This window comes from Nicotiana tabacum, chromosome 17, assembly GCF_000715075.1.
Source record: "Nicotiana tabacum cultivar K326 chromosome 17, ASM71507v2, whole genome shotgun sequence".
Taxonomy (NCBI): Eukaryota; Viridiplantae; Streptophyta; class Magnoliopsida; order Solanales; family Solanaceae; genus Nicotiana; species Nicotiana tabacum.
The window spans coordinates 19,867,403-19,883,174 of record NC_134096.1 but is presented as its reverse complement, the minus strand read 5'-3'; the positions used below and the strand labels follow the sequence as shown (position 1 = coordinate 19,883,174).

At 33.4% G+C, this 15,772-nt stretch overlaps 1 protein-coding gene across 1 annotated transcript; it reads right to left on the bottom strand.

Annotated features, from left to right (window-relative positions):
- Positions 1-1,996: 1,996 nt before the first annotated feature.
- Positions 1,997-8,369, bottom strand: LOC107761950 (ATP synthase subunit d, mitochondrial-like). Its single transcript, XM_016580247.2, has 5 exons — positions 8,077-8,369; positions 6,603-6,684; positions 3,534-3,598; positions 2,432-2,518; positions 1,997-2,316 (listed from the first exon to the last, which is right to left on the bottom strand). The coding sequence occupies exons 1-5, from the start codon at positions 8,245-8,247 to the stop codon at positions 2,215-2,217; spliced, it is 507 nt and encodes a 168-aa protein (XP_016435733.2). The 5' UTR covers positions 8,248-8,369; the 3' UTR covers positions 1,997-2,214.
- Between the last annotated feature and the right edge of the window lie 7,403 nt (positions 8,370-15,772).

The window sequence follows — 15,772 nt, the reverse complement described above, 5'->3', positions numbered from 1 at the left end:
TCCATATTCATTCCCGAAATCAAACAACACACGTTCTTCATCAGCCACAGATTCTGTAATTTCATAATTCTCAATAGGAGTATTATTCTTCAGTTGCAGAGAATTGTTCTGATTTGGGAATTCAAGTGGAGGATCGTTCTTGAATGGGGGATTGACTTTCTTGAATAACAACACTGCTCCCGTCCTTCTATGTCTAACAACTTGCAAACTTGAAGTTTCACTTTCCATGGTAGAAAACTCGATTATGTTTTTACGTGGCGAACAGGCATTGTATATATACTGGTGCTATGTTACAACTTGTTTGGATGATTGATATTGTACAATATTGTTGTTTTAGATATAAAATTTTATTTGATTGTTACGTAAAGATATTAAATTTTATCGTTAAAGTTATTACAATAAAAAGATCCATTTTATATAACTACGAGTTTGAACTTTTGGGTGCTTGGATCATTACGTTATTTCTCTTTCCCGCTATGCTCTTATTTATTATTTCATAATCCTATTTTACATTTTATCCTATTTTTCCATTTAACTTCACCCTATACCAATCCACCTAAGATTTGTGTTTAGTTTGCTTACACCTTTTTCTTTCTTATTTTATCACTCTCCGTCGACGTTTTTTTTTTATTTTTTTTTGTGCTAATACCTTTTTTTTAATGATTTTGGTTGACCAGTTTGTTTTTGATTAGTTTCATTAGGAGTTGCATGAACATGATAGCTTAATGGATTTACAAGGCATAATTGATGATAATCTTTTTTTTTTTTAAAGGAATTTGTCCTAAAGTATTTTTATAGTAGTAATTATTGATAAATTTAATATTTATAATAATGAAGGGTATTTTAATAAATTTAACACAATAAAAATCGGAAAAATAATAATTATTAGTTATCGTACAATAGGTTACAATCAAACTAAACAATAGAAACATTTGTACACAACAACATATAATACAGTTTATTTAAATATTGTAGCCCCAAAAGAAACAATAGAATTCGCTATGAGACAAATTTGTAACATCCATCCAAACAAGCTATTAGGAATACGTTCCCATTTAAGTCGAAGCTTGGACATGGTAGGGAACAAATAAATCTATTCCTATTTCTACTTGGACAAGTGCTGTCATTGGGTAACTGTGAAACATCGCTACTTAATTAGTGAAATTATATTCTCACATATGACTATTTACTTCTATGAGAGAAGAAAGTTGGGGGAATAATAAGAAATATCAAGGCTTATTATTATTATTATTATTATTAATGGTTATGTCTTTTCCAAATCCATACGCAATTAGGGCAGTTTCACCTCTCTCAGTTGAATAAATTTGGATAGTTGTATTCTTTTAAAACACGGGGCTTGTTTTCATTTCTTGTCACCGAGACGAGAGTAGTTATTCTTTTGAGTTGTAAAATTATAGTTACTCATATATGATGCATAAATGAAACATCATTTACTTTTAACGTATATTTCTTTCGTAATGAAAATGAGTTGTTTTAAATCGTTCATTCTCATGCATGAATTTCATAGTTGAAATGGTCGTATTTAAAAAGATTTTGCATGCATGTTGTAAGTAGGGATTCTTGTATGGGCTCGGTTTGCTCGGATCCAAATGTCAGTCACGTGGATTTGGAGCTGACACCAAAATTTGAACCTCCGTGAAATTTGGTTAGCAATTGAAAATTTTGCACTATTTTTCCTACGAGAATATGAGTTGACCCCTGAATATATGATGTACTTGACATAGACATCTATTTCATTCAAGTGACTCAACTCATTTACTATCCTACTTGCACATAAATCTTTCGAGATTCGCTTTCGGCCAAACTCAATCGGCAAGGATACTTCAATTCCACTATTCAAATCAGCAACTCTTATGCATCAGCTGATAAATGATACAAATTCGCACATGGAATTGAAAATAATTTTCTTAAAAACAAGGTAGCATGTTGAAAGCCTAGTAATTTAATCATTGAACGTCTAAAAAGCCTAGTCAAATTGCAAAAAAGAGATCACGATTTGCTTCATTCATGGAATTTTGATCAAACATCTTTTGACTCCAATGCAGGGCTACATTAGGATGTCCAAGTGATGAGATTCACTGCAGTTGACATTTCACAAAAAGACCCAGAAAACGAAACAAAAATGTACTTCTTTTTCTTTTATTCCTAACCAGGGATGAACTTGGATAATCCATCCTAAAGTTGACCCAACAACTAGTAGCCCCAGTAATCATTTCGAATTTCATCATCAAACTTCTTCTTCAGCTCAGGATGCTTCTCGAAGTATTCTTCAGCTGTCATGGTACTAAGTTTATTCTGTTCATCAAAACAAAACCATGGAAATGCACAATGGCAGACATACATTGAGTTAGATAAAGGGGTAACTGATATGAATACATGAAGAGAAAATTAGGGGGCAACTTCGCATCACCTTCAACTCTTGCACGTCTGCAATTTCTTTTTCTAATCTTTCAGATTCCTTTAGAGATTTCTGCTCGGCTTCTTTCAGCTCCACCAACTACAATTTATTGCAATAGAAAAGAACAATCCAGAACATGTTAATTTAACCATATCATCCTTATGTTAAACTTAGCATCAAACTTCTGAAGAAAAAGGTAGGTTCAGGGGGTGATTTGGCATCAAATCACTGTGTCAATTTGGCTTCAAGCCGTGCATATTGTAATTGTATTCTATCAATCCGTTGGCAACAAAAGAGAATATCTGGAATTAACTTGCTAGGGAAAATAACATGATAAAATGATTCTATTGAAATATGTACGTCATGTATTTTTGATTATTTTCAATTTGCTCGACACCTAGACTTACTTTTATGCCAAAAGATGGATCCCTTTCTAAGGCACTAGCTACGATTTATAAGGATTCAGATCAATACAAAAGAGGAGTTTGTAGGATTTGAGCAATTGATAATTTCCCTATATTAATTTTCAACCAATTATGTAGTAGTATGATAATACCAATAACAAATACTCCCTCCGGTCCATTTTAGTTGTCATGTTTCTTTTTTACACGTTTCTTAAGAAACTAATACTCCCCGTTTCAATTTATGTCAACTTATTTGACTGGGCACGGAGCTTACGAAAAAAGAGAATGACTTTTGAACTTGTGGTGTAACATGAAGCATATATATTTGTGTGGCTATAAATCATTGTATAAAGGTAGATTATTTCCAAATATGGAATGGGGTCATTCTTTTTGGCACAGACTAAAAAGGAAATAGGTTCACATAAATTGGAACGGGAGAGAGTAATAAGGTTTTTTTTTAACTATTATGCCCTTATTCACTCTTCAAATTTAGGTTTTCTATGTTATATAATCAATGTTTTTTAGTATCGAGAACAATTAATACTAAGGACAAAATGGGGAAAAAATAATTAATTACATCTTGATTTTCTAAAATGACAAGTATTTTGGACTAGTTATTTTAAGTAACCACGACAATTAAAATAGACCGGAGGGAGTAGTTAGTGAAAGATAAAAAAAGGTAAGGAACGAGAGTATTATTTTTCTCTTACCAAGGCATCAAATTTGGGTTTATATTGAGGAGTCACTGTATCCACAAACTTGGGGATCTCAATGCCTGCAAGAAACATTGTTCAAAAACTACAGAAACTTAGTACAAGAACAAAAGGTATTCTCTAGTCCAAAGAGAACAACTCAGAATTTCGGACACAGTTAAGACGAGCCATCAAATATCATTGGAGTTTGGAATATGGTTATAAGCTCCATTAGTCCAATAGTAACAGAGCCTTGTATAGATGAAATACTAGATTGTCTAGACTTCAAGATGCAATTTCATCTGAACTATGAGACCAACAGTATTATACAAAGATGGTGCAACTGTTAAACCTTTTTGGCTTTGCCGCTTTGCAGTGAATACTTAGAAGGAATTTGAGCAACAAATCTAACAGTATTAGAGGATTGCATTGAAAATGTTTTGAGTTGAGCTAGCAAATTTTAAGTCAATATATAATTTTGTTAAATCATAATAAGCTAGGTGACTGAAGAATAATGTTAATATCCACGGTGGATTCAAAGTATGCAGGAAAATAGGAACACTCTTTCAGATATCATGAATTGTCATCTATTGTTGCTAAAGATCCAAAATAAGGTATTAATAATCAAGTGCAGAAATGAAAAGGATCTGGCAAGAATTTTGATTAAGAGGCAGGAGAAGAGGAGAATGCAAATTGAACTGGACGTTCCCCGCTCCAGTCTGGATTAGGGGCAAATTTAAGGCATTTAATAGGTCGGGGCACAGATGTATTACACATACAAGTCAATGAACATTTCTTCCAGCTTAAAATTCCCTGACAAGACACTGTAGGACTACGAATACATGTGACTTAAAAGAGGATATGGAAAGAACAAACAGAATGTAATGGGCGTAAAAATCTGTTCCCACTTCCCAAAACTGGTCAAACGCCAGATCTAAATCGAATGTCTCTTTCTGAAAAGTAGATCCAAAGTAACAATTTTTACATTGCATAGCATTGGCTTGATTCGAAATTGTGCTGCTACATTGGTTGGACAAGCTGTAACTTGTCCATTTCTTCAAATAATCTAAGAATCAGTTTTCCAAGATGAAAAAGGTCTCTCGTGGTTTTTCTTGTTGTTTGAAGAAAGGATTTCTCATTTACAACGAGACCAGTGTTATTAACCCCACCAGTCTTTCTGCGACCCAAAATTGGGCGTTAGATCCATTTCGTACATCTTTTTTTCAGTTCTTAATTGTGCTCAGCTTAAGTACATACATTGTTCAATATAATCTTAAGGAAAGCATTCAGAATATATGAGAGATAAAAGTATTAGATGTTTTTAACTGAAATAGGTCAGTACAAATTGTTCATCCAATGTCTTTCTCAAAAAGGAAATTGTTCATCCAATATGCATATCGCAGTAGATGCATCAACTGATGAACTACTCGGGCACCTGAAACTCAAGAATTAAGCCACTAAAGAGAATGAAACTCAAGATTTAAGCCACTAAAAACTTAAAGAAAGCTACAAACCAATTCGAATAGAACCATTTACTTGTACATCTGACTTACATAGAGAACTATCATCAATAAATCCTGCACCAGGACAATCTTACAACCCAGGACAACTACACTGCTCAGTAGTTTAGTAGTTTTATCATTTATGGCGGACAATTCTACAATAGATAGTAGTTCTACAATCCAGGACAACTCCTGTACATGGCTTGGGCCTTCGGAAACACATTTGCAGCTTATGGCCTTTGCAGGCTTTGCTTGAAACTAAAACTAGAATTTAAGTGGTCGATGATCGGAGGACAAGATTCTGACAGGACACATGGATTAGCCATACTCCACTTAGGTCGGCATATAATGATACAGTTTTTCCACTAATATAGAATGCCTTGTATCCCAATATTGGAATTGTAACAACTGATGTGTTAATTTGAGAAGAATAAGCCTTAACTGGGAAGTTCCAAGATTGGCTGTCTTGCCACAAGATCTGGACAAGATGAATCTAAATACTGATGAACCTAACCAACTAATCTGGCAGAGGCAATAAAATGGTGTTTTTTCAGTGGGCATGCTACAATGAGTTAAAACAAGGAGCTGGATAGTACTCCTAATTGGACTTGGAAGATGTTATGGAAAACTAAAGCTCCTCAAAAGGTAGTCAGCTTTATGTGGCTGCTAGGATGGTTGATTGACTCAAGGCAATTAACAAAGACGGGGAATGAACATTTGCAGTAGATTTGTGCAACAAGGAGGAAAACTTCAACAGTCCTCTTTTTTTGCAGCAAGGCAGTTATGGAATTTGTTTTTAAATCCTTTCAAGTTGTCTTTTGGCATGCGTTTCACTATGAAAGACCTGTTGACTGTTTGGGACAGTTGTGGGATCACGAAATCAGCAATAAGTCTGTAGATTACTGTGCCAAGTTGTATCTGTTGGGTTTTGTGGGCTGAAAGAAACTCCATGTGCTTTGAAGGGAAAGCTGTTTCCGTACAGATGCTAGAACTTAAAATGACTTTGGCCATTGGCTTTGGTGCAATATACAGGATCTAAAGGATGAAAACAGCATGTTAAATTTCATCAAGTCGCTACAGGAATAGAAATCTGTACAGATAGGATCCTCTCATTTAGACCCCACCCCCACAAACATTTTTTTTTTTTTTTTTTTTTGTACAGAGACTTCTTTGAATTGTATCTACAAAACACATTGTCTCTGTGTTTTTCTGTTTATATCACTAATATACTTACTTAACAGTTCAGAAAAAGTTTTCTGGCCAACAGTTCCAAGTAAAATATGCTGCAAAATGGCTCTTGTTTTATACTTGATTAGAGATTTCTCTATGAAAAATAAGAATCGGAGTTTGACGGCGGGGAGGGAGAAGGAGTCCTTGACCCACAGGATGATTTATTCAATCACATAGTTTGGGCTCCTAGAACATGGCGCCCTAGTATTGAAAGGCCCAATTCTCAAAAAAACGAGAGATGTAACAGTAACGGTACAACAAAAGCATTCTAATAAAGCAAGAAAAAGATTAATCATTACAAAATTAATAAGAAAAAGATTTGACGGAGAAAACGAGAATCTGAAGTTGCACATACTCTCGTAGGCCTCTTTGTACATGTCTACCAAGCGAGAACCAATTCCTTTTCTGTAATACTCCCAGTTAATAGGTTCAGGTTCCTGTTTGGCATAGAAGCAAAGAACACTGTTGTGTTAGAGCCTCTAAGTGTATTGTCCAAATAGAGAAAACATATCTATTTTGAAAAAAACTTATAAAACCAGTGATTAATCGAATACTACACTACTCCACATATTATCCTCGGTTTAAGAACTTCTCCAGTTGTTTTGAAATTCACAAGTGCCATTTGGTCAAACCAAAAAACAGTTAAACAAACTCAACAGAGACAAAGCCTAAAAAGTCACTTCGCAAAGGTCCGTACAAATTACATTTATGCAATAACTTTTTCTTTTGTCAAGGCAGCCTACCAGCCTCGACATTTATACAATAACTCTTCCCATATCAAAATTTTGATAGCTATCATTAACTGAAATATTCTATAAAATGAAAAACAAACTCATTGTTCTCTTTTTTAACAATAAGTAAAGGGGTCAATGAGCACCTGAGACTTGGCAACAACGGGGTACTGCTCTATACCACAAGTCCGCAAAAGTACGGCAAGAACGACAGCATATACAAAATGATTTGGTCAAAAGCTTTCGACAAAATCATTGTGCTCACTTAAGGAACAGTGGAATCTCTATTGCTATTGGTTCAGGTCATTCTGGGAGAAGCGGATAATTTACAATGAAGAGGATGAGTTTCAAGAGAATGATCTGGAGTTCTTGCATAGTCCCCCAACAAAGCAGGTTCCTCAAGGACCAAGATATGAATGCTGGACGTAGCATTTTCTATCCTCTTGACTTTAGTATGTCTCTTTGGGTTAACTGCAGCAATTTAGAATTTTAGTATGAGTTTCCATATTATGCAGCATGTCTTCCTTTACGAGGAAACAGAAGATTCATCCACAGCTCTTTCAGCTACAGATTTCATTCCTCCGATTGCAGAAATAATGGAGTACAAGTGCTCAGAAGCAATATAACCTAGTAAAGTAGTAATGGTTCTTCTGCCTTTCTAGATAAATATAGCAGTTAAGAGTTCTGCCGAATATATGCCACTGGGAAGCCCAAAGATATCACCCCCTCAACCTTAGAGTTCTCTTCTGCAGATAGAAAGTTCATCTTGCTTATTGAGGTAAACATAATGAGTTATCTAATTTATGGAAAAAGATTTCACACACATAAAAAATACTTCAATACTTCACAAACATGAAACACCTCCTGCTTCAGGCAACCAAATTACCATACCAAAACGATTAATGATTCCTTGGTAAGCTACCTAATATTAACCCACAAATGACAAACCATAGAATGGAAAAACCAACAATCAAAACCTAGATCCACATAAAGATAAACAAAAAATTACTTTAAAATTCGGAAAAAAATCGTTAAACTATTAAAAAAAATATACAAATATTGGGGGAAAAGAACATATAGAGAAAGAGGAGAGGGAACCTGGCTGAATTTGGTCTGAAGTTGAGAGTTGACATCATCGAAGGCGCGACGGAGATTAGCAAACTCCTTGCGAGCTTCATCGGTGACCAGAAGCTTCGCCAATCCTTCCCAATCAATAGTCTTGCCGGCCTTGAATGTCACGTCGGCGATCTTCTTCACTGTTCCGCTCATTTTCTTCTTGCACTCTAAGTGTTTGCTAAAATGTCTCTGTTGTTCTGTAGTGCCGATCACGTTTGAGGCAGCACCAAAAATGAGGCTCGGAGAATGCGATTATGATACGAGTGCAGTCTGCCTATATGTCTATAGTATATGATGAAGGCCTCCAGGATATTATTCTCATTTTCCTTTATTACTTCTTTATATTTTTATTTTTATTGTAAAAAGTTGAAACTTGCTGTTGTGCTATTAAAACCCAGAAAAGAGTCATATTCGCATGTGCAGCCGTACCCTATATTTGTGTCACCTTTTAATATGTATCATATTTTTTAAAATTATTAATTTGATAGCTATCTCACAAAAATTTCGTAATAATATGACAATTACACCCCTGATAAAAAATATAAAACGATTTATTCCTCTCCTCTCAACAACTTTATAAAAAATCAGAAACTTGTCCAGATTCATCTTCAGAATCACACTTGCATAAAATTGTTTCACCTTGAAGCTAAAACTTCATGCTAATGTAGCATGAAGTTGTTTCACATTGAATCTAAAACTTCATACTAATATAGCATGAAATTATTTCACATTGAAGCTAAAACTTCATGCTAATGCATGCTGAAATTATTTATCCTACAGTCTACAGTTTTGCCATGAATTTTATCCGAAATTTCAGTCTAAACATGTTGAAGTTATTTAGTTCATTTGTTAAAACTTCAGACTAAACATGCTTAAGTTATTTAGTTCATTTGCTAAAACTTCAGACTAAACATGCTTAAGCTATTTAGTTCATTTGCTAAAACTTGAGACTAAATATGCTTAAGTTTTTTAGTTCATTTGCTAAAACTTTAGACTAAACATGCTTACGTTTTTTAGTTCATTTGCTAAAATTTTAGACTAAACATGCTTAAGTTTTTGTCTTGTAGTATGTAATTTTCTAATGAGTTTTTGCTAATGCATGTTGAAATTATTTAGTTCATTTGCTAAAACTTCAGACAAAACATGCTGAAATTATTTAGTTCATTTGCTAAAATTTCAAACTAAACATGCTGAAATTTTTTAGTTCATTTGCTTAAACTTCAGACTAAACATGCTTAAGTTTTTGTTTTGCAATATGTAATTTTCTAAAGAGTTTTTGCTAATGCATGCTGAAGTTATTTAGTTCATTTGCTAAAATTTCATACCAAAACATGCTGAAGTTTTGTAACACATCTACAGTTTTGTCCTGAGTTTTATCCGAAATTTCAGTCTAAACAAGCTGAATTTTTTAGTTTATTTGCTAAAACTTCAGCCTAAATATGCTTAAGTTTTTGTCCTGCAGTTTGTTAGTAGTCTTTTATTAAAGAAGGGCAAAATTATCTTTTTCAAACGCTTTTAACAAAAAAAAATGAGTACAGATGCAAACGGAAAAATAAAACGGGTATAAGCTAAAAAGGGGCGACCAAATAGGGCGCCCCATGCAATTTTTACGTCCTATTCGACCTTTGCTATGGAAAATAAGTTATACTACTTGTTATAATTTTGAGTTTATTTTAGAGCAATTATCACTTCTAGCCATTCGGAAAAAACTAATGACAATCGCTAGCCACAAAATACACCATACAATTCATAGCCTAAAAACAATTATAAGAATTGCAACAAAAAAACTAGCGGCCACCTAATCTTCAATTCCTTTTACGTCCATAAAAAAGTTCCTTTTAGGTTTTAAGATTTTTTTTTGTTTGTTTGTTATGACACACGGAAAATCATTAATTTTTCAAGTTTCAAACACTTTTATCTCCTTTTATGTTTCAGATTTCTTTTTTTTTGAGTAAAATTTGAGCACTTTCACCTCTACAACTTTCAAACTCTTCCTAGTACACATAAATTATTTTTAAAAAAATTATCTTTTACTAAGAGCCTAAATATTTTATTGATCTAATATAAAAAAAATATATGATACTGCATAAGCAAAAATACTCATGATATAAGAAGAAAAGGAAGAAGGTGATGTATACCTTGTACACACAATATACACATTTTACACTAGTATAAAGTGTATATACACTTTTTATACATCATAAAATAATATATACATTTCTTATATAGAATAATATATACGCTTCTTATGCATTGCAGAATAATATATACACTTTTTATACATCGTAGAATAATATATATACTTTGGATACTCTAAAACGCTTAGAATACACTAAAGATATTTTATAGGTACACCAAACAATATAGGATACACTTTATATACAAAAATTATACAATGTATTAGTGTATATACAATCTCATCTCTTTTTTTTTGCTCACCAAAATAACCCAAAGACTGAAAAGCTTCTCATAGTTGAAATTGTAATATATATATTGTATAATCAATATATACTGTATAAAAACTCAAAGTGTATATAGATACAAAGACCTTTAGAATCCATGGAAGTAGAAGAAGAAGAAAAAGAAGAAGAAGAAGAAGAAATACACTTCACCCTTTACTTCTTCCCAGGAAATGCACATAAATTCATCCCAAAAGAATCATGAAGCCTTAACCTCCGAAACATCTCGCAAAATACCGACAACCCACCAGCAATATTTATATTGTATAAACAGTGTATATAAATTGTATAATTGTACATATACACTTATTATATACCATATATACATTTGTAAGGTCGTTGTAAAGAAGTAAGAGCCATGAATATACACTAATGATACTTTAGGGATACACTAAAATATAGAGGATACACTTTATATACAAACTTTATACAATGTAATAGTATATATACAATTTTTATACATTTTATAATTGTCACTATAATAAATACTGAAAAATACAGGATACACTTATATACAAAATTTATACAATGTGTATATAAAATATTTAATACATTGTATAACTATATATATAATATTTATAAAGTTACATATAAGTAAAATCCAACTACTCCATTAAATCCAGACTCACCATCGATACTCACTGTAAAAGATCTTCACTCACAAAGCACTATTATGACCAAAGAAAAATTGGCATTTATTTGATGATTTTAAAAGAAAAATTGAGAGTTTTTGTCTAAACTTTCCTAAAGTGGATTATTGAGTTTTGAACATCGATTCAGAGTCGAATTTGAGTGAAATTAGTATGGTTGGACTCGTATTCGAATGGGTTGTCGAAATTTGTAAGTTTTATCGGGTTCTGAGGTACGAGCTCGGAGTTGACTTTGTGTTTTGATTATAGATTCGACTTTTATCGTTTGGGTTGGTTTCCATTGGCATTATTTGATATTTTTGAGTTGCTTTTGGCTAGTTTCGAGCCGTTCGGAGGTCGATTCGCGCAGAATGATATTTCTAGAGTATTGTTTGGCTTGGCTTAATTTGATTTGTTCGAGGTAAGTAATATTTTTAAACTTGGATTTGATGGTAATCATACCTGGGAACTATGTTATTTGTGATGTGATGAGGTGACACACACGCTAGGTAACGGACGAGTGGGAGTGCACCGGGGTAATCATGATCCGAGTTGACTTTTAGACTATTAGTGGACTTGTTTTGCTATTATATCTTGTTATATCCGTGTTCTCCTTACTTATTTGATTATCTGAGTTGTGTTTCATGTTAGAAATTATGTTTAGGCTATGTGATTATTTGGTTGAGACTTAACGAAACTATTTCTGTTGTTTTTTGGCTATCTGATTTAATTGTAATTATATATTCAGTCATAATTCTTTATTTGCATATCATATCTCAATCTTTATTTATTATTCGTTGTTACATCACACGTTGTTGTTACTTTCCATATGTGGAGATATGACATTGAGCGCAGACTTGAGAGGTTGATGACTAAGGCGGGTCTGAGAGCCATGTTAAGAGAGTGTCATTTGGATTGGGTTGCATGCCGCAACATGTCATATTGGCTTTATTATTATTTGGATCGGGTTGCACGCCGCAATATGCCTTATTGACTTATTACTATGTGGATGTGTTTGGACGCCGCAACAGGTCTTATTGGATTAATATTATTTAGATCGGAATGCACGCCGCAGCATGCCATATTGGCTTTTGATTAGCGCTTAGGTAGGATCCGCCCCTATAGAGTCTGATATACCAGCAGTGGGCGCAGGCGCAGTGATATGTACACGTATTTTGGTGAGGGGCTTTTGAGCCAGGCACAGATACAATGTTGTGTGATTGCGTGTGTGTGATTGAGTGGGGGCATTGAGTCAGGCATCTTGAGTGGACTGAGAGTGAGGGTACTTGATGATATCACTGTGAAACCATTTATTTGACATGTACATTTGACATGCATGCATAAAGATGTATTTTCCTCATGCTAGATGGTATATGACATCTTATGACTTGACATGTATATTTATATGTAGGCATATTTGTGTAGTTTCCTCATGCTATTTGGAAAACAAAAAGTCTTATCTGATGTTATAAATTGGAAAACACGGTTTATTTTTGATAAATACATGTTTAATCGATTTCAGTGGTAAGGTTTGATCTTGACTGTTATACTTGAAAAATATGTCTACTTTTCTGTAGCTGTGAATGAGCTGAACATGATAATTCCTTTGAGCTATTTGTTGTTATTGTCATCATTATATCATGTGTTGTTATTGTTGCTGGCCATTGATATTGGACTTTCCGAGCTCGTCGCTGCTTTCAACCTGAGGTTAGGTTTGCCGCGTATTGAGTACATGGGGTCGGTTGTACTCATACTATACTTGTGCACCTTGCGTGTAGATTCTAGAGCTGATGTTGTTGTGTATGGCAGGAGCTGGCATTGAAGATTCGCTTGTGTTTCGGTTATAACTGTCACTTGTCCTTGGTAGCTTTAAATTTGCAAATCTGTTTATGTATATTTCGAACAATTGATGTATTTATTTCGTACCAACTTTGTAAATCTAAGTGTTAGAAACTCATGATTTGTACTACCAATCCTTTTGAATTGTATAAAAATTCAGTTATTTTACTCATTTGCTCTTATTATTCTCATTTGGAGTTGTGTTGATTGTTACTTGACTTACCTAGTGGGTTGGGTTAGATGTCATCACGACTAGATAGATTTTGGGTCGTGACAATAAAGAACAAAGAAAAACTACAAAAAGAAATAATTGTATATAATTGTGTATGTACAACCTCTTACATTGTCGTGTATAAATTATACATTGGCATATATATAATTATACAATACTATACACATGTATATATACTGTTTAAAATATATATATACATCATATAACCATTGTATAAACACCTGTTATACATATCTACACTAGAAAATTGCATCCATCCACCACTACACCTCCATCTCAATACCAAAATCACCACATGAACAACAATTAAGGGGAAAAAAAGAAGAACAAGAAGAAGATCAAAATAAGAAAGAAATTTTCAGAAAGGTCCTCAATAAGCAATACATAGAAAAAAGTGAGTGGCTTCTTCCATTCGAGCTTCGAAGCAACCTAGTGGTAATTAATTTGCTTTAAAGCAAACATAAATATATAGATTTATAAATTCATCCATATAGATCTTCATCAGTATAAATGTGTAGGTTCATCCATATAGGATTTCCTTTCGCTTCTCAAATCTAAATCTTTTCCGGCATTAAAACAAAAAACTAAAGGAGAGAGAAACTAAAGACGAAGAACAAAAAAGGGAGAAAGAAGGAATGTTTTTAGATCCTTGCAATATGAAGGTTTTCTAATTTGTATGTTCTTGAATTTATTGTTTTTGAGTTGATGAATTTTTCGATCTGTGTGTATTTGAGTTTTTCTTCCTTATTTTCTTCTTTCTCTTCAACTTTCGTTGTTGGTGCTGCATTGTCTCTGTCTTCTTCTTCTTCTTCTTCTTCTTCTTCTTCTTCTTCTTCATTTTCTTCCTTGTCTTTTTCTTCTTCTCCCTCTTCATCTTCTTTTTTCTTTTTTTAGTGGTTTAAAATATGCGAGAGAAGAGCAAAATGTGAAATACAAGGTGAGTATTCTGCAAAATACCACTCGAGATATTTTGAAACATCCCTAAAATGAGTATTTTATAAAATATCTCGAGTTGTTTGAAACATCCTCATGATATTTGAAACATCTTTTGGGATGTTTGAAACATCTCTCGGGATATTTCTTTTGCTTCTTCCTTTTTTCTAGTAGTTTGAAATATGAGAGAAAAAGAAAAAAATGATAAAATTTAGTGAAACATCTTCTTGTATGTTTCAGACATCCCCACAGATGTTTGTAACATCTCCACAGATGCTTGGAAAATCTCCACAGATACTTGGAACATCTCCCTAGATGTTTGAGGATAAGGAGTGGCTGGAGCCTAAAGACGAGCATTGTGAGATGGAGGAACAAGGGGAGGAAGAGTGGCGAGAGGAGGATGGGAGTGGGAGGAAGAATAGGGGTGGAGGAGGAGAACTTTATGTAAATAAAAATAATTTGGGATTTTAAAAAATTATGTCATTAACTAATCATAAAAGTGTCCCTCCTACTCCATTCATAACACTTTGTCCTGAATTGATATAAGTTTTCAAGTGTCTCAAAATTTTAGTTCCCCCATTTTTGAAAATTTTAATATTTATCCAAAAAATTTCCTATTTTTAATCTAACCATGACCCCCTTTAATCACCCTTCTTTTGTTAATCAAAATAATTTTCCAAATTCTTACACAAGACTTTAAATGTGTGGGGGTCAGATTAAAAATAAGAAAATTTATGGGTAAATATTAAATTTTTCAAAAATTAGAAAATACCCACACTCATTCAAATTATTTTTAACTTTCATTTCCCTCTTCTTTCTCCTCTCTACATTTTCTTCTTCTCCTTCTTTCTTCTTTCTCTTCCTCGTTCTCTTATTCCTCTTCCTTATTTCTTCTTTCTTTTCAACTTTCGTTGATATTGCTTTGTCTCTGTCATCTTCTTCTTCTTCTTCTTCTTCATTTTCTTCCTTGTCTTTTTCTTATTCTCCCTCTTCATCCTTTTTTTCTTCTAGTTGTTTATAATATGCGAGAGAAAGAAAAAAATGTAAAATTTTACAAAGTGAGTATTCTGCAAAACATCACTCGAGCTATTTTGAAGCATCTCCAGGATGAGTATTTTGAAAAATATCTTGAGAGATGTTTGAAACATCCCCAAGATTTTTGAAATATCTCTCGGGATATTTGAAACATCCCCATGATGTTTGAAACAACTCTCGGGATATTTGTTCTGCTTCTTCCTTTTCTCTTGTAGTTTGAAATGTGAGAGAAAAAGGAAAAAAATAAAATTTAGTGAAACGTCTCCCTGTATGTTTCAGACATCTCCACAGATGTTTGAAACATACACTAGATGGTTGGGTCATCTCCACAGATGTTTGAAATATCTCACTAAATATTTGAGGATAAGAAGTGGCCAGAGGATTGAGAGGAGCATTGCGAGATGGAGGAATAATGGGAGGAGGAGGAGTGGGATGAGGAATAGGGGATGGAGGAGTAGGGGAAACTTTATATAAATAAGAAACTTTGGAGTTTTTAAAAATTATGTCATTAATACTAATAATAAAAGTGTCCCTCCTATCCCATTCTTAAC

Bases quoted from the DNA above. Each gene is read 5' to 3' on its own strand.
- LOC107761950 (XM_016580247.2), bottom strand. From the start codon at position 8,247: ATGAGCGGAACAGTGAAGAAGATCGCCGACGTGACATTCAAGGCCGGC. The intron at 3,599-6,602 runs GTATGTGCAACT...TGTTTCTTGCAG, and splicing joins GTACAAAGAGGCCTACGAGA to GCATTGAGATCCCCAAGTTT. The intron at 2,317-2,431 runs GTGATGCGAAGT...TTTGATGAACAG, and splicing joins CAGACGTGCAAGAGTTGAAG to AATAAACTTAGTACCATGAC.